Genomic DNA, 21,644 nt, shown 5'->3' with positions numbered 1-21,644 from the left:
AAGCTAGCACAGTCCTCACATAACTCTACCTCCCCCTCCTTCCTCTGGGGGCGGGGCCAGAGAAGTTGCTCGCACAGCCGGGCCCCTGCAGAAGTCTGCGAGTGGGAGATCTGCAGTTCAGGTAAGGGGGTGGGGGGTTTGAGCGTGTGTGTGTATGTGTGATTAATGGAATGAATTAGTATTTAAATGTTTGTGAATGAGTGTGTGTGTGTGTGTGTGTGTGTGTGATAGCATGGATGTGTAAGGGGGGTGGGGGTGGTAGCATGGCATAGGGAGGCTGTAATCACACTTCTAACATCCCCAGGTTCCAGCATGTACTGGCTGCCTTGGCTTGATAGGAGTGTGATTGCTGTTAGCAGTATATATATATATATATATATATATATATATATATACCTCCAGAAATGCATTTTAACCCCCTATATGCCACTCAGCCCCATGATATGCCTTTTAACCCCCTATATGCCAGAGTGGCATATAGGGGTATAAGGCATATCATGGGGCTGAGGGGCATATAGGGGTTAAAAGGCATATCATGGGGCACAGTGGCATATAGGAGGGTATAAGACATTTCTGATATGCCTTTTAACCCCCTATATGCCCCTCTGCCCCATGATATGCCTTATACCCCTATATGCCACTCTGATATGCCCCATGATATGCCTTTTAACCCCCTATATGCCAGAGTGGCATATAGGGGTATAAGGCATATCATGGGGCAGAGGGGCATACAGGGGACTAAAAGGCATATCATGGGTCACAGTGGCATATAGGAGGGTATAAGACATTTCTGGAGGCAGAGTGGCATATAGAGGGTTAAAAGGCACATCATGGGGCAGAGTGGCAAGCCTGGGGGCAGATGTGCATAACTGGGGGGGGGGCAGGTTGGCAAATAAAAGGAAATAAAAAATATATTTTTCTCAATCATAGCTTTTATTAAATATGAAAATTAGTTTACATGAATTAATATTTACTAGTAAAACTTTTTTTTCCTATAGGGTAGTCTTATATTCAGGCTTTTTGTTTTTTTCCTAAATTAATATTTTGATTTTGGGGGGTTGTCTTATAATCGAGCAAATACGGTACATTATTATTTATATAATGGCCCCCACTGCCCCTTTGTTTATTGATGCCGCCGGCACAGATAAAATGCTGCCCTGAAGTATGGGGAAAGTATATTTGACTAGTTGGCTCCTTCCATGAGCCTATACATCCCCCATACTGCAGGGCAGCATTTTATCTGGGCTGGTCAGCAATATGTAAAAGTTATACGTGTCCTGGAAAACATGGCAGATGTGGTCACCCTAATGACCCCACACCCTTGTATATTGCCCTCAGCTAACCTGAAATTGTATATTTATCCCACCACCCAGCCCCCCCTTTATTATTGATTTATGTGATGCCCCCAGCAAGCACCCCTTTGTGAATTAACACCCCCACACCCTTGCATATCCCCCCCATTTTAGTATGATGTCAGCTCTGGCATCCAGATTACATGCACAGGACCTGCCCAGCACCCAGATTGGAAGCACGGGCCTTTCTATCTTTGCACCCAAACAGCCTGCCTGTGGCATCCTAACCTTAAACAGCCTCCATGTGGCATCCTAGCCTCAAATAGCCTCCCTGTGCCATCCCCCCACTTGCTATAACATACATATTAATTCATTTATATATTAACAAACATTCATTCACTCATTCATATACTCATTTACAGATACTCACTCACTCTCAGATGCTCATTCCCTCATTCACAGATATTCACTCCCTTAATCACGTATTCTTGTTTATACCCCCCCCCCCTTGAACTTGCAGACTTCCGCAGGGGCCGCTGCTTCCCTCTCTGTTGCTCGCAGACTGTGCGGACAAATTCTCTTGTACCGCCCAGAAAAAGCAGGACATGGAGCAGAATCATGTGATGTGATGTGATGTAAATTGACTGACTCTGCTGGGTTTCTGCTTTCCATGGGCGGTATACACAGAGGTATGCAGTGGCCCCTGTGGAAGCGAACGTTAACCTGGCCCTGCATCCGGGAGCATAATTTTTAATTGGGGATGTTTGGTCACCCTATTGTAAAACACTAAAAGCTCATACCCAGCACTCTTTCTTAGCTCTTAAACAATGACACACTTGGCAGGTATACTTTATAACTATTATTATTTATATAGTTTGCATTTATTCAAGAACTAATCATACATATTATAGTGCCAACAATTTACTCAGCCCTTCTTACAGTACACACACAACTAGAACTGATAGACTAAGACAAACTGATATATTAGGTTAAGAGTACTGTTAACTTCAAATAAATACACTTCAAATCACAGAAAAAAATATTATTTATCACCTACCGAAGTCGAACTGTACAGTCGTTTGTTACCATGACTACGTTTTCTTTGTCAAAGATGTATCCCGTAGATTTCCACTAGATGGCGATCAACCCCCAAAAACGTACAGCGCTCATCATTTTACAAGATACGCGCAGACCCGGAAGTAAATATATTTTTCGAACCGACAGCCAAATCATGGCTGTGTTATTGCAACGAGAATCTGACAGTACCCGGAAGTAAATGAGCTGTCATACGCTCTAAAGGATGGCGGCTGATGGGGATTTTCTGCTACGCTATAAAGCTGTGTCAAACAAGTTGAAGAAGTGAGGACATATATCTATGTATTCGCCCCATGGTTTTTGTGTTTATTCCTACTTGTAATTCTTGGCCCCGTATGTTCTGCCCCGTCATTTAACTGCATAACTACCCACGTTTAATGTGTGCATTCATTCACATTTTTCGATTTTCACCGTCATTATCAAGTTATCATTTACAAATAATTCTCAGAGCTGTCACTTTGGCAGTATGAAGTTCGATGTGGTACATTTATGAACCTTGATAAGGATTACTGTTATATTTACGAGACTAACAAACATTTAGGTAGAGGTAATGATATTATCTTAAAAAAAACCCAACAAAATAACTGTGGCTTAGGTTTGCTTCAAATAGATTGGAAACATTGCTTAAATATATAATAGTTATGGTGCTTTTTAGTATTACCATTGCAAGTTTTATGTAGTGGAATAAGTTTTTCTGTTGATAACACTGTCTTACTACAGTTTCCTTGTTCCCACCAGGCGATTTTTAAGAAAACCCAATGTTGCTGAAGCCAGTGAGCAGTTTGGTAAGAGACATTAATTACTAGTGCTTGTGTATAATGGGTACATAACAAAAAGAGGTGGTCACACACAAGAATGGGTGATAATCATTAAAGAGCAATCCTTACATTACATTTATTTTGTGCACGCAGATTCCGTAGCGCTGTTACACTCACTGGAATACTTTAAAGTCACACATAATAACAAAACTGGTACTAAAGGCCCTGCTCTTGCGAGCTTACAATCTAGTCGGTGGTTGAGGGGGAAGTGAAACCATAGGAGAGGACTGCTTGGATGAGGATGAGTTGATAGGGTCCGGATGATCTGTTGAGGTCATCGATCATTCGGATGGGTTGATTAGGATGATGGCTGAGAGTGTTAGGAGGAAAGGTTGTACGCTTCTCCAAAAAGGTGGGTTTTCAGAGAGCTTTTGTACAAGGAAGAAAGTCTGGTGGAACAGGGAAGGGAATTATAGAGAAGTACAGCCTGTGTGAAATCATAAATTATGGGAGTGAGAAGCGGTGAGAGAGGCAGGTCATGAGAGGAACGGAGAGAGCAGTTAGGGTTTTATTGCGCTAGAGGTCTTCAGCATATTTCATTGTACTAAATATATGGATTTCCCTTGATCTCAGTAGGCTCAAATATCAAAAAACATCTAATTGCATAAATGCATACATATATTTAAATTAAAGAAAGATAAAGGAAACACCTTACATTTACTTCACGTGAGACAACTGCCTGGTTCTCACAAAGCATGCGTAAACTCCACAGAAAGTCCCAGCTGTAATATCCGTTGAAGCATCTGCAAAGTCCATCTGAAAGATGGTGATGCCGCTCAAAACCTCACTTCCTGATGTGTGTCAGCATCTGACGTCACACTGGGTGGAAAAGAACAAATTTCGCCTTCATATTGGGCCTACTCTTGTGCGTATCACACATTCTGTCTTGGCAGATATATATCCATCTTATCAGTCAATTAACCAATTAAAGTTTTCCATTAAACCCCCTCATAGATAAACTGTGTCCAAAACCTAGGTTAACGCGGCAGCAAACCTAGTTAAAGATCTCAAATTTTAAACGATGCATACCTCCCATGCAAATGAAGTGCATCCTATAAAAAATCTAAAACGACATAACCTACAAAACATACTGTACATATATAGTATAAAAAATTACCTTACCAAAAATTAAAAAGGTAAAAATTTTTATTGAGAGCTCATTTTCATTTCTATCTGTCTTACTTTCTTAAATTTGTTTTATGAGGGTCTGCATTGATAAGGGTGAAATAAGTAGATTTGTCCTGTAAGCTCCTTATTGTGTATTTCTTCACTTTTTAGGGCAGTTGGCTAAAGAACTTAAGCAACAAGACTGCCTTCAGTATGCTGGTTTCTGTAATTTGGCCATGGCTCGGTAAGATTACATTAATATTTGTTCACTTTTTTTGCGTCAGTTTGTTATTTGTCATATTCCTGAAACATGTGATGGCTGATCCCTAAACTGCACCTCTCTGTGAAAGATGTGAACAGACATTATTCAATGCACCTGGAGAGGCCATGGCTTTGACAGAGGCCGCCCGCCTCTTCCTTCAGGAGGAAAAGGAAACTCATCGTTTGAAGAGTTCAGGATTTGAGGAACACCTGCAAGCTGCCATTAATTGCTACAGCTTTGCTATCAAGGTTAGTGAAGCTCCTCTAAAATGTTCATTGAAAAGAGAGGGTGGTAGATAAGTGGAACAGTATCCCGGTAGAAGCTAATGCACTAAGGGAATTTAAACGTGTGTGGGGTGGGTATAAACTATCCTAAATCTAAGATGAGACCAATAATTGATTAAGGTCCTAGTCTTTACATCAGGAAAAATGGGCAGACTTGTTGGGCTGAATCGTTCTTCTCTGCCATCAAATTGTATGTTTCTAATGCCTGTATCACAGTAATACAAATATGGAGGCTAAGCGTAATATTTGTGTAGGATTGTGATTTGCAAATTCAAAATGGGCATGCTGCTGAAACTGGTAAATGTACAAGAGGGTCCTTCTTGATATTTTATGACACACCAGTAGTCAAAAGCAATGTTACTTGACTTGAAATTGTCAGTGAGCCATGGACCTCTTTAATATTTTTATTAGTGATATTGCAGATGGTCTTGATGGAAAGGTATGTTTATTTGCTGGCGACACAAAAATTTGCAACAGGGTTGATGTTCCTGGAGGAAGAAGCCAAATGGCAAACGATCTAGGTAAACTGGAAAAATGGTCAGAGCTGTGGCAAATTGGCATTTAATGTGGATAAATGCAAAGTAATGCACCTGGTGCATAAAAACCCAAGGGCAGAGAATAGAATATTTGATACTGTCCTAACCTCAACGTGTGAGGAAAGGGATCTAAGGGTAATTATTTCTGAGGATTTAAAGGCAGGCAGACAATGCAGTAGAGCAGCAGGTAATGCTAGCAGAATGCTTGGTTGTATAGCAAGAGGTATTAGCAGTAGAAAGAGGGAAGTGCTCATGCCGTTGTACAGATCACTGATGAGACCTCACTTGGAGTATTATGTACAGTACTGGAGACCGTATCTCCAGAAGGATATAGATATGTTGGAGAAAGTGCAGAGAAGGGCTACTAAAATGGTTTAGGGATAACAAGATAAACCTTACCAGGACAGGTTAAAGGATCTTAACCTATATAGCCTGGAAAAAAGACGGGACAGGGGGGATATGATAGAAACATTTAAATACTTAAAGGGAATCAACAAGGTAAAGGAAGATAGTTTATTTAAAAGGAGAAATGCTACCACAACAAGAGGACATAGCCATAAGCTAGAGGGGCAAAGGTTTAAAAGGTAACATCAGAAAATATTACTTTACGGAAAGGGTAGTGGACGCATGGAATAGCCTTCCCGCGGAACTGGTAGATGTTAATACAGTAAAGTCATTTAAGCAAGCATGGGATAGGCATAAGGCCAAGCTATAGGATAAGGGCTAGTACTAAAGGAAAGTACTCAGAGGTTGGGCAGACTGGATGGGCCTACTGGTACTTATCTGCCGTCACTTTCTATGTTTCTATGACCTATTAACACTAACTAATTTTTTAACATCAAATTACAGCACTTGTTATTGTCTACTTAACTGGTTTCAATGGAAAAAGTAACTGTTTTTATAAGTACTTTTTTTTTTTTTTTTTAAGCTCAGAACACACTTTCATTAGCAGTAGGTTTACACCGTACCTAACAACATCAACCTTTAGAACGCAGGCTTACAGGTGGCACACACTACCGATTAGAAGCTACAAAAGAAGATGGGAAAATAAACGAATGGTGTGAAATTACCGTATTTGCTCGATTATAAGACGAGGTTTTTTTCAGAGCAAATGCTCTGAAAAATACCCCTCGTCTTATAATCGAGGTCGTCTACTAATCAGACCTCAAAATGTCCGGTGGGGCCATGCTACTTACCGGGCTTTGGACGCGAGCAGCAGGAGAACAAGAAGCTAGCTGCGTGTCACAAAACTCTGCCTCCCCCTCCTTCCTCTGGGGGCGGGGCCAGAGAAGTTGCACGCACAGCGGGCCCCTGCAGAAGTCTTGAGTGAGAGATCAGCAGTTCAGGTAAGGGGGTGTGGGGCTGGGGGGTTTGAGCGTGTGTGTGTATATGTGATTAATGGAATGAATGAGTATTTAAATGTTTGTGAATGAGTGTGTGTTAGTATGGATGTGTAAGGGTGGTGGTGGTAGCATGGCATAGGGAGGCTGTACTCACACTCCTATCATCCTAGGTTCCAGCATGTACTGGCTGCCTTGGCTTGATAGGGGTGTGATTGCTGTTAGCAGTTATATATATATCTCCAGAAATGCCTTTTAACCCCCTATATGCCACTCTGCCCCATGATATGCATTTTAACCCCCTATATGCCACTCTGGCATATAGGGGATTAAAAGGCATATCATGGGGCAGAGTGGCAAATAGGGGGTATAAGGCATTTCTGGGGGCAGAGTGGCAACCCTGGGGGCAGATGTGCATAACTGGGGGGGCAGGTTGGCAAATAAAAGGAAATAAAAAAATATATATTTTTCTCAATCATAGCTTTTATTAAATATGAAAATATTGTTTACATGAATTAATATTTACTAGTAAAACTTTTTTTCCTATAGGGTAGTCTTATATTCAGGCTTTTTGTTTTTTTCCTAAATTAATATTTAGATTTTGGGGGGTCGTCTTATAATCAGGGTCGTCTTATAATCGAGCAAATACGGTACTTAAGATATCCTTGATTTGGGGAAAAAAACACTTTGTGGCCAGTTTAAACTTGGAGAAGGTGGTTTGTAGAAACATTTTACTGGATGTAGATTTCTCTCATATAAAACAGAAAAAAATACACGTGTTGGAAGCTTAAAGGTTGCCAAAATGAAGAAAATAAATCCAGTTGAAATTTAAATTGGATCACATGTGGTGGTTTTGTTAGCATGAACAGATGTGACCCGAAGGTTTAAGCTGAGTGAAAATATACATGCTGGCAGTTTGAAACTCCTCCAAATGCTCTTTCAATAGTGTGAAAAGTAGCATGCTGGTGTTTTTAACTGGATGGACATCGTGTGCATGTGGGTTATTTGAAATGTAAAGAATGCCGACTAGTGGATTAAATCCTGTGAATAGTTAGATGGATTCTTTGTCACACACAAAAGTAACCTTGCTATTGAAAATATAACCTTTCAACATAACTTTTTCACATTGCATTTGTGTAAGATTTCTATAGTTTTGGCCAGTAGAAAAGTAAGACAGAAGAAATAGGAACACCTTAGCCTCCTCCATGTAAAATGCACATTGGAGTCCATGGAGTGCATTTTAGTGCATGCAGATAAGTACACCCATTCCACTTTTAGAGGCATTTAAAAAATTAGAATACCATTTTTCCCTTTTCTGACTGCTTCTACTTTAGCAGGCAGCCTACTTAAGGTTACCACCTGTCCAAGATTTTACATCCTTATATCCCAGGGAAATGCTGGATTAGAGGTAGTGTAAATCGGTAGAATGGGATAGGTGAGCCTTTGTGAAAGCATCTGATTGATGCTCTAAGCAAAGCCCCATAAAGTGGTGCAAAGCATGTGGACGGAGAAAGACATTCAGCATGGATAGGTGGAGAGAGTCTGTGAGCAGATTTTTGCTACTTTCTCTGAAGAAAAGCTTTTAGTAACTATGCTTTGTGTTTCTTTTTGCAGCTGTCATTACTCTGTCAGTAAAGAGGATTTCCTCTCTCTTTTGATCTTCTTTCCTTTCCTTTTATCTCCTTTATCATGACTCACTCACTCCTCCTCTTTTGTCTTTTTGCTCTCATTGCTTTCTAATCCTTTCTTGCTTTTCTCTTTCTTCCCTCTTTCTCTGTATTGTTTTCTGTTTTCTCTATGTTCTCCTTTCTCTGTTTTGCCTCCTCTATTTCACTAGATGTATGTCTCCTTTTTCTCCACAATCTCTTCCCCATTTCTCCAATGTTTTCTCTTTTCTAAATTACCTATTTTCCGTATAGGCCGTATTTATGTTCTGCACTACCCCATGCATAACCCAGGGATGCGTCACCAGCCCCTGCACTGCCATCCTTACTGCTGAGTGCCTGGATATACTGTCCTATCCCGTTAGCTTGGTGCAGAGATGATAATAAAATACGGAGGCTGCTAACGACATCAGCCTGCAACAAGCCCAAAAAGCAAATTTTAACTTTTCAGCATGAGTTAAACCAGTTGTGCTATAGACTACACTTTAATTTGTGCAGCTCAATATATTTTTACTAGCTATTAACTTTGCGTTTAGCTCACTTATGACAGTACAACTAAAGCTGTCATGACATGAGTATTTTGAGGGTAGACTGTCTTCACACTTTGAATATCAATTTGGTGCTATAAAGATCTGAAGTATTTATCCATCCTTTTACCAATTGGACTTCCACAAGGTAGACATTTTTAATTTACCAATGCTTTTCTTTATTTTTATTTATAGGTTTACATTGAGTTAAACCAGCCGGTGATGGCAGCAAGTCTTTGCCTTGAGTTAGGAAATGCATTGAAGGTACAGAACCAGCACTTTTTTATATTATCAGTTATAAATTAAAAATATTAAATCACCAGTAATGCATTTTTATCTGTACAACAGTTGAGTATTTACATATATAGAGCCAGCAGATTCTGTAAAGCTGTTTAAAAAAAGCAATTTGAAAACTAACAAAAGCACATGAAATGTTTAAAAATGTCCCTCCAGCCAGGGACATATTTATATTTAGTGAACTTGGGGACAATTTTTAAAGTAATGAACAAATCACCTTTCAGCACCTTTAGCAGTGGCCATTAGAAGAATGTTGAGAGTGGAGATTGAAGAGGGTCAAGTAAAGAGTTGGAAACTTGGACGTATACAATATTTTCAAGAATCTTAGAGGCGAGCGGAAGTAGAGAGATGGGATGGTAGTTGGACAGATCTGTCAGGTCCAAGAAGGACTTTTTCAAAATTTAAAGTAGGGTAACATGCTTGAAGTAGGATGGGACTGATCTAGCAGGGGTCCAATTAGATGGAATATGGCACAAAGATGGAAAGTGACCTGTGCCATATATTTCAATAATCAAATTGGAACTATCAGATGTGAAATATCTCCCCAGTGCCCTTGCCCTCCATCCGTTTGATGAATTATGTTTAACACTTAACTTATAAGAACATTTTCCTTATTGTCTCCTCAAAGTGATTTTACTTTGTCTGTAGTGTACATTTCCACCAAAGCCAAAATCACTAATATGGGCACGTTCAGACCAATCTACTCTCTACCTTGTTTAGGACATGAATAAACTGGGAGAAGCAATGGTGTATTTTCAGCGAGCTGCAGAGCTACAAACGCAAGTTCCTATTGAGTGTCTTCTATCTCTAGGATATGTGGCGTCTTGTAAGATCATGACACGTAAGTAGTTGCCACAGGCGTAGCAGCTAAGCTTGATTTTACTTAATATACCATCTAGCTTTTATTGACTGGGAAAGAATACTAGAACCTGCTGCTTTTTAAATATACCGTATTGGCTCGGATATAGGCCGCACCCGAATATAGGCCGCACCCTAAATGTTAGGTGCTTTTTTTAAAGAAAAAAATGTCTTAGAAAAAAAAAAAAAAAACACTTAGTGGAACAGATATGCTGCCACTGTGCCCTCCCCAGACATGCTGCCACTCTGCCCTCCCCAGACATGCTGCCACTCTGCCCTCCCCAGACATGCTGCCACTCTGCCCTCCCCAGACATGCTGCCATTCTATCCCCCTTGAGATATGCACTCTGCCCCCGAGATGTGCCCCCCCGAGATATGCTGCCACTCTATCCCCCCCTGAGATATGCTGCCACCCTGCCCCCAAGAGGTCCCCCCCCCCCAGACTTACCGGTGCAGACTCCCCGGGGTCTTGCAGGGCCGGCGGGGGACAGCTACGCAGTACGCGTATTCAACTTCCGGTGCTGGCACTTCCGCCGTGGGAAGTGCCGGCAAGGAAGATTGTTAGCGTACATCGCGCAGACGTTCACCGGCTGCGGCGATGCAAGCGTTAACAACCTCTCGCTGCCGGCACGTCTGCACGATGTGGGAATTCCCGGCAAGGGAGATTGTTAATGAGATTTCATGAAAGTCACCTCCCAGGTTGAATCATACATTATCCAGGGCCAGCTCTGCCATTAATGCAGAAAAGGTATTTAAAGATAACCTTTAATAACCGATAGGGAATTTGGGAAGTTGAAACCACAACTCTCCTCCCAACGTTTTTTGCTGCAGTCAGATTGTCTGAAAGTTCACTTCCAACCCTGCAAGTTTCATGCTAGGTAGTTTCTGAAAAGCAAACTGCGCAAAAAAATGTGCCTGGAAGCACCGCCGTTTTGCGGTAGTTCACAAGAGGTTACTTTGCGCAAAAGGTGAGGCATCCAGCAACACCAAGAAAAAAAAATGTAGAGACCCCATACGATCACTCCTAGGAGCGGTCGTATTCCTCATATGGAAAGGCTAAATGCCTTTCAATTATGGCGGCGTTGGTTGCCTCCTAAGCTCAGCCAGTGTTGCTAAAGTGTCTCTATATAGAGGCATTCGTCAACAAAAAGAAAAAGTCAGAAGCCCCATTTGATCGTTCCTAGGAGGGGTTCAAACTGCCACCTGTTAGACACATGCTGCCTCTAACAAGATGGAGGCATCCATTCAAAATAAGAGTTGCCAGAGGATTTCTCCAGTGGAGCCCAGCTCACTAATCAATATGTGATCAGTGAATTCAAATAAAAAAAATATATTAAATTGGGTGGTTTCAAAGATGTCATAAATAGGGCATAGGCGCAAACTGACCAGATGTCAAAATTAAAAATCCATCTCCCAAATATAACCTTTTAGTCCCAAACAACCGAACACACCTATGCATGTGTGGTAACACTGTTCTCATGATATGTTGCTGAACACATATTGGGCTGTAGTTTGGCAGTGACCAGGAACTATAAATTCATACCTAAAGTATGTGTGTGAAAAAAAACACCAAAAAATTACTACCATAAACTTTGGTGGTGAAATTAGTGCATGAAATTGTTAAAATACCAGCATTTGAAATATATGCTGGTATTTTAAATATATAATAATACATTTTACATTTTAACCTTTAGAATTAGGGCTGATAGTTGATGATGAGTTGCATTGCCAAAATACATAGTCAGTGCATGGCTTTGTGTCTAACAAGGTTATAAAAAAGGAATTCTGTATGCACCAGGATAAAATATACACATTGATAATTAGATGATATTGATAAGGAGGTGCAACATAGCTTTTCTGCCTGATGTTGTGAACTTACACCAAAAAGTTGATGCCAGTACTGGCTTCTTCGGAGGTAAGTGGGTATGTATTACAACATAAAACAACTTCTGTTTCAGTGATTTTACTATATGAAAAAAAAATTAAATGCAACAAGGATATGCATTTTCAGCATTGGCACACTATCTTTGACACACTGTCTATTGGAGAAGCAGTTTCTATTATTTTATACAATTCCACAAATCCATGTCTTGTGCTGCAGGTGACTATGATGGTGCTCTTGCAGTGTTCACAGAGATGCAACTTCTTGCCCAGGAGAAGGGGCTTCACACCCCAGGAAACAGCCTACCAGTGGGTAAGGAAGTTAGAAAGATGTATATTATGCTATGTATATGTCCATGTGAGGTTAAATACTGCAAGTTGTTAAATATTAGTTTTCTATTCTTTTCTGCAGCGTATTATTTTGCACCAGTATGTTGTTTTTCCCCAAAAATGTAAATATACAATGTTCCTTTCACTGATGTGAATCCTTCTTTTTTATTTTATTTTTTTAATACCCCTACACTCGCAAATTGAAAATGACAATGCTAGGGTAAAAAATCCTATAACAGAGAGTGCAGTGGAAGTCTTTGGTTTGTCTGCATGTTAAAAGATCAATCTGTCTGACTGACACTAGACTGACACTAGAACAAAAAAATCTTCTGTGATTTGAAGCAGAAACATAATTAAGTGATTGATCATGTCTCATAGCACTGTGAATGTACCTTTTGTTTACAGGGGCATTCTTGGATGTCATTGTAAAGTGTGAGGTCTCACGAGTTCTTCTCCTTATGCTGCTACAGGTAACAATCAACTAGTTTAGTTTTTTTTTAAATCCCTTCTTTTTGCTGTTATTTTTGAGAGTTTCAATTTATTGAGCTTAAACCTTTTAGTTATATTATATATTATATTAGGGGGTTGTCTGCGTTCATCGAGCGGACGTTCACCAGCTGGCAGAGAAGAGCATTCCCCGCAGCGCTGCGGGGAAATCTCTCTGGCAGCCGGTGAAGGTATACGCGTAGACAACCTCTGCTGTTGCCGGCACTTTTGCCGGCGCTCGGTGATAGACGCCCGTTGTAAGTGCTGGCAGCAGCTGAGGTTACCTGACAGGAGGATCCAGATCCCCTGCAGCGCTGCTGATTAGAAGACGACCTCGATTATAAGACGAGGGGTATTTTTCAGAGCACTGCTAGGAGTGAGTAAACATGTGCATGTGCAGGCACTCTGTTCTACTGTGTAACAGCCACTATGCTGCTTGCATTTCTTCAATGGCCCCTGAAGAAATCACAAGACTTTACAACAGGTACAACAGGGTGGAATTTTATACCATTCTTTGCAGTATGTATATCATTTCCTCCTGTGTTGTTATTACTTATTTTCCAAATACGTTTGCTGCCTAAAAATAGTCAGAAAGAATGAAAATGTTTTTCCTGAATATCATCCGTGACAGGAAACACTAAGTCTCCCGCCCAAAGGGAATATTTAATGTGTGTATGTTTGTGTATCTGCATTGATATTTTTGGTATTTTCAGTGTAATACGTCCATACAAATAGCACTTCACAGCTTAAAAGTTAAATAAAAAGTAAGGATTTTTTGCAGGAGTCTACAGCTAACACCAGAGCCTTAAATTGCCTATTATGGCTGGGATGTCCCTTTAACTACCGTATTTTCCGCCGTATAAGACGACTGGGTGTATAAGACGACCCCCAACTTTTTTTTAATAGCCCTACACTCGCAAATTGAAAATGACAATGCTAGGGTAAACGGAGGGGGATCTAAGCAAGATGTTTTATAGGAAGTCTTACAGCCCTGGGGGGGATTTCTCTTTTATCGGTCCCCCCTGCATGATTTCCTGGGGGGATCCGCCCTGTCCCCCCCGGTTCCTACGCCCATGCTAATGCGCTGCAGATTCTCCAGTCCGGCTTGGTAAGTTTCAGCACCCGGCGTATAAGACGACCCCCGACTTTTGAGAAGATTTTCAAGGGTAAAAAGTCGTCTTATACGCCGGAAAATACGGTATGCATTTTGAAGAGCCAAACCCATTTTCTTCTGCAAATGGCCTGATATGGTGATACATAATACTTAATTGGGGTATTTTTTTGAGTTTCAGCTTACTGATTCAATTTAACAATGTATTATACAGGGCAACTCCTACAAGTGTTTACCCTTCAGAATTTAGGATCAGTGAAATTTAATGGTTCAATTCACTTTCCCTCAGTTCACTATTTAGTAAACAAACAAACAAACGTTGAACCTTGCTTAACCATTTTGCATTTCAAATACAGGATTGTACATGATAACACTAATTCAAGCACCTATGTTGGTGACAAATCTACTTTGACAAAATTAGGTATGGTAGAACCATGATATGCTGGCTGTTTGAAAACATACTTGTTAATTGATATTATGACTGGCAAAGTATTCAGATTAGCATTTAATCTTGAAGATTGATGATCATAGGAGATATGAGTTTTATGGACCCCGATATTCTACCTTATCTTGACATTTATGCTTTCTAAAACAACATTTTTTTTCAGCCTCCCCCTCAAAAACTATTACCTGAGCATGCACAAACTCTGGAGAAATATGACTGGGAGGCATTTGATAGCCACAGTAATGGTAGGTCCTCATAAAGTTTTTGCTTAGAGCTTTTGGATTCCCAAGCGCTGATCAGAAGACATGATAGGAAATGCATTCTTTCTCTTACTGTGTGTAAAGAATACATTTATTGCACACACAGTGTAAGGAGCTTTGAGGGCCATGTAAAGAATGTTGTGATCCACCTTCAGCAAAAGTGCCATTATGCAACATGTAGGTTCTCCTCTTACTGTATGTCTCTGTTTCTCTGATTCAAAATGTTGTTGGAATGTGGATATATATGTGTGTATATATGTATATGTGTATATTTATGTGTGTGTGTGTGTGTATGTATGTATGTATATATATATATATATATATATATATATATATATATATATATATATATATATATATATATATATATATATATATATATATATATACACATACACTATATGGCCAAGAGTATGTGGACACCTGGCAATCACACGTATATGAGCTTGCTGAACATCCTATTCCAAAAACATAGACATTAATATGAAGTTCCCCCTTTAACAGCCTCCACTCATCTAGGAAGGCTTTCCCACAAGTGCGTCTTTGGGAATTGTTTCCCATTCATCCTGCAGAACATTTGTGAGCTCAGACACTGATGTTCGATGAGAAGGCCTAGCTCGCAGTCAGCGGTCCAATTCATCCCAAAGGTGTTCAATGGTGTAAAGTTCAGGACTTTGTGCAGGCCACTCAAATTCCTCCACTCTTCAAACTATGTCTTTATGGACCTGGTTTTGTGCCACAAAGTTGGAAACATACAATTGTCTAAAATGTCTTTGTATACTGTAGTATTAGCATTACCCTCCACTGGAACTAAGGGGCCTAGCCCAAACCCTGAAAAACAGCCCCAGACCATTACCCCCTCCACCAAACTTTACAGAAAAAAGAAAGAGAAGTGTGATGCGTGAACTCTGCTCCACAGTCTAGCGTCAGTGTGTTTTAGACCACTCCAGCCAGCACTTGCCATTGCACATAGTGGTCTTTGGCTTCTATGCAGCTGCTCAGCCATGGAAACCCATTTCATGAAGCTCCTGATGCACAGTGGTTGTGCTGATTTAGATTCCAGAGGCAGTTTGGAACAGACGCCACCCCTTCACAATAATAGCACTTAAGTGGACCATTGGGCAGATCTAGCAGGGCAGAACTTTCAAAAACTCACTTGTGGCAAAGGTGGCATCCTATGGCACTTTTAAAGTCACTGAGCTCTTCAGTACGAACCATTCGACTACCAATGTTTGTCTGTGGAGATGACATACCTACATGCTTGATTTTATACACCGATTTTATACACCTGTTAGCAATGGGTGCGGCTGAAATATGTAAACTCATTAATTAGGAGGATTGTCTGCATACTTTGGGTCATATAGTGTTTATATTTAATTTGCTCTTCCACCTAGACAAAGTAAGTCTAGTTGTCTAGTATGATAATTACATCTTAGCAGAATCAACATTATTCTTTTCTCTGAAAGTTTATTCATAGAAACAGCGCAGAAATATTTAATGAAGCACATGACAAGTGTAGCAGGCAAATATTGAAGTGAGAATACATTTTTCCTGATTAAAGTCCCCCCCCCCAAATGCTGTATTTAGCTATACAAGCTTTACAAGTGTTAAGGGAACAGCCTAATATCTGATAAATAAAATCATATTTCTTCCTTCGTGATCTGAAATTTCTTGATGCTGATTAGCTGCTTAAGCTGTCGATAAGTGGCAATAAAGTACTTCCAATTAAATTAGTAGGAATATGAAAAGTAGCAAATGCGCTTGGAGAATCTGCAGAATCCCCCAATGGATTTGCAAAGCTGACCAAATGAAAATTAAAAGGGACCAGACAGCTACAGACTCATATACATGAAATTGCATATGATGGCTGGAGTGTCCCTTTAAATTCAAAACAGCATCTTTAGTATGCCTCTCATGTTGTGACTGTAAGACTAATGTATATCTTGCTGTATTCCATTAAACAGTGAATTATTTGACAGAAGAAGTGTTTTTACTTTTGCAGTCAGTTGTGGTAAGTGCCTGCTGATTAAATTGTATAGCATATTTGTTATTTCAAAAAATATACAAAATATAGGATGTGTGGGCTACTTATGTTTTGAAATGTTCTTAATGTGGCTTGTGACATATACTCAAGTAGTGATTTAAGAATGTAGTCTGTAAAAACGGTTAAATAATTATAAAGAACCAATTCACTGATTAGTACTGTTGAGTGAGGTTGCCTTAGTAAAAGGACACTTGACATATGTAGTGAGGTGCTAAGGGCTCTGCTTTTTTAGATCTTGTAATTACAAAGGATTAGTGGGAGAGGAAGCAGAAGGTATTTGCAGTTAAATGTGAAGGATGAGTACAAATCATCTCAATTAAATTGCTTGTGGGATGTGTCTTGCCTGTAGAGATCTCAGGGAGTGTTTAATGGACTGAGGGCTTCAGGGTCTGTGCAAAAATGTGTTGTAAAAATTTTATATCCAAGGTGCAGCTAGGGAGGTTTCTTAAAGGCGAGAATTAAGGAAGTTCAATGAGAGAGACATTATTCACAGCTAAGTGGGTGTGTAAGGAAATGTTTGGAGAGAAGAGCAGCAAAACATTGGGACACAACATTGTTGAAATGTTTGAACAAAAAAAAGCCAAGAGTGTTATTTTCTCTGGGATTGCACACCCACTGTGTTTAAGCCTCATATATTTATATTTGTGTATGGTGTTCATGTTAAATCATTCCATTATTTTTATTATGTACAGATGGCATGCCAAGAAAATGATGTAGAATCTCTCAAAGTCCTGCAGGTCGAACTCTGGTAAGTGCCCATAGAGAGACAGCATGGTACATTTCAAACCCTGCTAGTTAGATGTTGGTACATGTAGGTTTGGCACAGTCAATGTTTGGGGGCATTCTCACTCCCAATGATACAGACAGTGTACTATTGGATTGAGAGGTTTAACATAAAACTACAATTTAGAGCGAGAGAGAGAGAGAGAATGGAAACCATGCTAAACAAAACATATATTATATATCTGGATATAAATGGCTTGCAAAATCAGAAGAAACATGGGTTTACTGCAGGGACATCTTGTCAAACTGACTGATTGAATAGGTAAGTAAGATCAGGGGCGTACCTAGAGTATTTGGCACCTGGGGCGGATCCTGTATGTGCCCCCCCCCCCGAAACACTTTAAAACTGCATAGCATCTATTGTTATATACTGGCGCAGACATTGAAGGTGGTACAGCATTACTGTTTATCATTATATACTGAGGCAGACATTGACGGTTGTACAGCATAACACCTATCACTATATACTGAGGAAGACATTGACAGTGGTACAGCATAACACCTATCACTATATACTGAGGCAGACATTGAAGGGGGTACAGCATAACACCTATCACTATATACTGAGGCAGACATTGACAGTGGTACAGCATAACACCTATCACTATATACTGAGGCAGACATTGACGGGGTACAGCACAACACCTATCCCTATATACTGAGGCAGACAATGATGGTGGTACAGCATAACACCTATAACTATATACTGAGGCAGACATTGATGGGGTACAGCATAACACCTATCACTATATACCGAGAAAGACATTGACAGTGGTACAGCATAACACCTATCACTATATACTGAGGCAGACATTGACGGGGGTACAGCATAACACCTATCACTATATACTGAGGCAGACATTGACGGTGGTACAGCGTAATCCCTATCACTATACATTGAGCCAAAACGATGCCCCAAAACGAAAATTCTGGACTGTAACTGAAAATGCAGCATTTACCTGTCCAAAACCGAATATGACCCCCCAGCATAAAATAAAATATCACACTTTTATTTAAAGTATGTAACACAGCAAAATAGCACAAAAAATTAAATAACAATATTTATATATATATATGATTGTTAACAGCAATCACACTCCTATCATGCCTAGGAATACCCATATTCCAGCATATACTAGCGGACTTGGCATGATAGGAGTGTGATTGCTACCCCCCCCTCCCTCCCTTCTCACTATCTACCCTCTCCCCCTTTGTAGTTAAAGGTTTTGGACTTACCATCCAGAAGTTCTGCGGTGGGAGCATGACTCCTCCGTCTTCCTGCTCTGCCGCTGTACTGCTTCACTGCTAAGCGCCGAAATATGATGTCATATTCCGGCGCTCAGCATGACATGCCAACACTGCGATGGAGTTAGAGGCCTTAGAGCCCTCACGAAGGCGCCCCTCTCTCTTCTCCACGTAAAAAAAAAAGTGACGAGGCTGCCAGGGATCCTGGCAATCCGGGACATGTGGTCACCCTAGCCTGTGGCACCCCCCTGATGAGCGGCACCCGGGACGGACCGCCCCCCCCCCCATCCCCTGCTAGGTACGCTACTGAGTAAGATAATAGACCACGGAGGAGCAGTACATAGTCTGTCTAGATTTCACTAAGGAATTTGACACTGTCCATTATAGATAAATAAATTACATAAAGTGTATATTCAAAGGAACGTTTTGTTATTATTAATGGGGTACCTCAAGGATGATGCAGATGATACAAAAGTCTACAGCATGATATTTCTGATGGCACAAACCAAACGGCATGTATGGAAATCAAGGGATTTGTAATATCGTGTTGGTTATGATCCAGATCTGTTATTTTAGATGGTGTTAATAGACCGTGCTTTAACAGAATATAACATAGTTTCAAACTCATCATGCACATTTCCAGAATGATTTGATCTCATGCTGCTTTTATCATTACTGTTTTACAGGCCTCTATTAGCTGCTGAACAGAACCACTTGCTACATCTTGTTCTGCAGGAGATGATTTGTCCTTCAGGCCAAGGCATTTGAATCTTCATAACCTGGCATTTTCAGCCATGAATCAAAATACACTTATTCCTGAGGATATATGGCATTTTATGGACACTAAGGTGTTTTAAAGGCAGTCTCTCTATAATGCTTGGAGATCAAGTCGTTTCTGTTTTTCAAAAATATTGCTTGCACTTAGGAACCTTTTTTTGTGTCATAAAGATGTAAAAGTCTATGGTTGTTATTCATTTGACAGTGAAGAATTACAATGTTCTAGAAGGTATTGTTTTTCAGGAACATTCCATTTTAATAAATGTATTAATCTCTGGTATATGTGTATGTTACTTTCTTTTACATTAGTTTCAGCCACAACTCATGACCCTCCTTCATGAACATCATCTCATCTACCGAGCACCAGTACAAAACAACTTCCCTGCATAAAGACTTTACTTTAAAATTGCTGTTACACTTCGACAAATCATTTATTGTTGCGTCTTGTAACAAAACAGACCTGAACAAATATGCAATTTGGGTTTTTCGGTTAAAGGTTTGATGACATAAAAACAACACAGAAATGTTTCTGTGGTAACCTATCATTACCTGTTTTTGCCTGTTTTTGTGTCACGTGCAAAGTGTTGCTGGCAAAAAAATGCAAATATACAAACATTTACAGGACTAAAGAACCTTTTCTGGGAAATGTGTATTTAACAGCACCAGGAATAATGCCTCTAATGTTGCTTTAGGGTAAATCAATTTTTATTGGAGTTTTTCAAATATGTGGGATACAGAAAAGAAAAGGGAGGGAAGCAAAAACGGTGACATCCAAGTTGGTACACATCAACGAAGGGCGCAAGAGAACGGCCGGAGAGTGGCATTAAGTGCTAAATGAGCGCAACTACCGGCGTAAAGGCGCCAGTAACGGAGCAGCCTGACAAGGGGAATCCCTGCACGGGCACTCGGCCCACATAACAGCAGAGAAGAGAATGGGGGGTCGAGCGGGCAGAGTCAAGAGTGGCGTGTGATGGAAGGCAGGCCACGGGGGAAGAGAAAGAGAGGGAGAAACACAAGGGGGAAAAAAAAGGGGGGTTGTTGGGGCCAGAGGAAGGGAGAGGACTGGGGGTGTGGACCAGGGCGCTACATCATGGTCGGGCAGGGGTACAGGACGTAAGAGCTGTAAGTTAGTCCGCAGGCGCCTGGGACAGGAGTGAACGGGCGTGGGGGCCAGAGGCATAGGCCAGCCAGTGGTACCAGGTGTGTTGATATCTCACAACCGCATTTAAAGCAGACAGGGCCAATTCCTCCAATGAGCGCTTGTTGTCCACCCGGAGGAACCATTCCCTAATGGAGGGGGGGAGGGGTCACCCCAGTGTAGAGGTATGAGGGCCTTAGCGGCCGTGATCAGGTGCCTAACAACTGTCTTTTTGTACCAGGAGAAGGAGAATGTCATGTGTTGTAGGAGGTAGAACTCCGGGGTGAAGGGGAGGACCTTGTCAGTGAGGGACTGAGCACAGGCATGTACGGCGGACCAGAAGGGAGCAATACGGGGGCAGTTCCACCAGAGATGGAGGAGAGAGCCCGGGGACTCTCCGCACCTCCAGCACTCGTCCGTCGACCCAGGTCGGTAGCGTGACAACACCGAAGGTGGTCGGTACCAATGAGCTAGCAGTTTACAAGACATCTCCTGGTCTTTAGCGCTGAGGGAGCATCGTCTAATGTTGCTTTAAGTTACAAAGTGTTATAACAGAGTAGGAACACAACATATTTTCCAAACAGTGACCTATAACATATGTAACTTACACAACATGACTTAACATTGAATTTACACACCAGTCAGTAAGATACTGTGGCAGGAGAACCAAACTGGGGCTCAACAAACCCTGCAAGTCCTTGCTGCATAAAGTGGATTCCCATTTCCATTTGGGCACAGTTACGTGGGGACGATAAGTAGGGGATAAGTTATTGGTTTATTTTTTTGTGACATATTCCCTACATCCACTGTTGTAGTAAAGGGGTTAAGGCAGTAATATTACAGTGATATAATACATGTACAAACAGATTAAAGAGTGGACTACGGTTGTGCTAAACATGTCACTAAGACCTTATACCATTAAGCCTATTTCTTAGGAAAGTACATGCTGCGTGTGCTGTGGATTGCATTTTGTAGTTAATAGGGAGGTGCTGCGATGTTAGAAGTTCTGCCAACAATTGCATTTAAAAAAAAAACATGAACTCTTCCTCATTATTATTGGCACC

The 21,644-nt window shown here is 40.8% G+C and overlaps 1 protein-coding gene across 1 annotated transcript; it reads left to right on the top strand.

Annotated features, from left to right (window-relative positions):
- Nucleotides 1-2,523: 2,523 nt before the first annotated feature.
- Nucleotides 2,524-19,722, top strand: LOC128500061 (40-kDa huntingtin-associated protein-like). The gene is made up of 12 exons (XM_053469087.1): nucleotides 2,524-2,651; nucleotides 3,126-3,172; nucleotides 4,484-4,556; nucleotides 4,663-4,822; nucleotides 9,121-9,189; nucleotides 9,943-10,063; nucleotides 12,182-12,274; nucleotides 12,697-12,761; nucleotides 14,497-14,578; nucleotides 16,558-16,604; nucleotides 17,330-17,385; nucleotides 19,352-19,722. Exons 1-12 carry the CDS (start codon nucleotides 2,593-2,595, stop codon nucleotides 19,431-19,433), a joined length of 954 nt encoding a protein of 317 aa, XP_053325062.1. The 5' UTR covers nucleotides 2,524-2,592; the 3' UTR covers nucleotides 19,434-19,722.
- Nucleotides 19,723-21,644: the final 1,922 nt, after the last annotated feature.

Source organism: Spea bombifrons, chromosome 6 (assembly GCF_027358695.1).
Source record: "Spea bombifrons isolate aSpeBom1 chromosome 6, aSpeBom1.2.pri, whole genome shotgun sequence".
Lineage (NCBI taxonomy): Eukaryota > Metazoa > Chordata > Amphibia > Anura > Pelobatidae > Spea > Spea bombifrons.
Note: the sequence above shows the minus strand (reverse complement) of the source record. Positions and strands in the feature narration are given on the sequence as shown.

Bases quoted from the DNA above. Each gene is read 5' to 3' on its own strand.
- LOC128500061 (XM_053469087.1), top strand. From the start codon at position 2,593: ATGGCGGCTGATGGGGATTTTCTGCTACGCTATAAAGCTGTGTCAAAC. The intron at 16,605-17,329 runs GTAAGTGCCTGC...TATTATGTACAG, and splicing joins TACTTTTGCAGTCAGTTGTG to ATGGCATGCCAAGAAAATGA. The intron at 17,386-19,351 runs GTAAGTGCCCAT...ACTGTTTTACAG, and splicing joins GTCCTGCAGGTCGAACTCTG to GCCTCTATTAGCTGCTGAAC.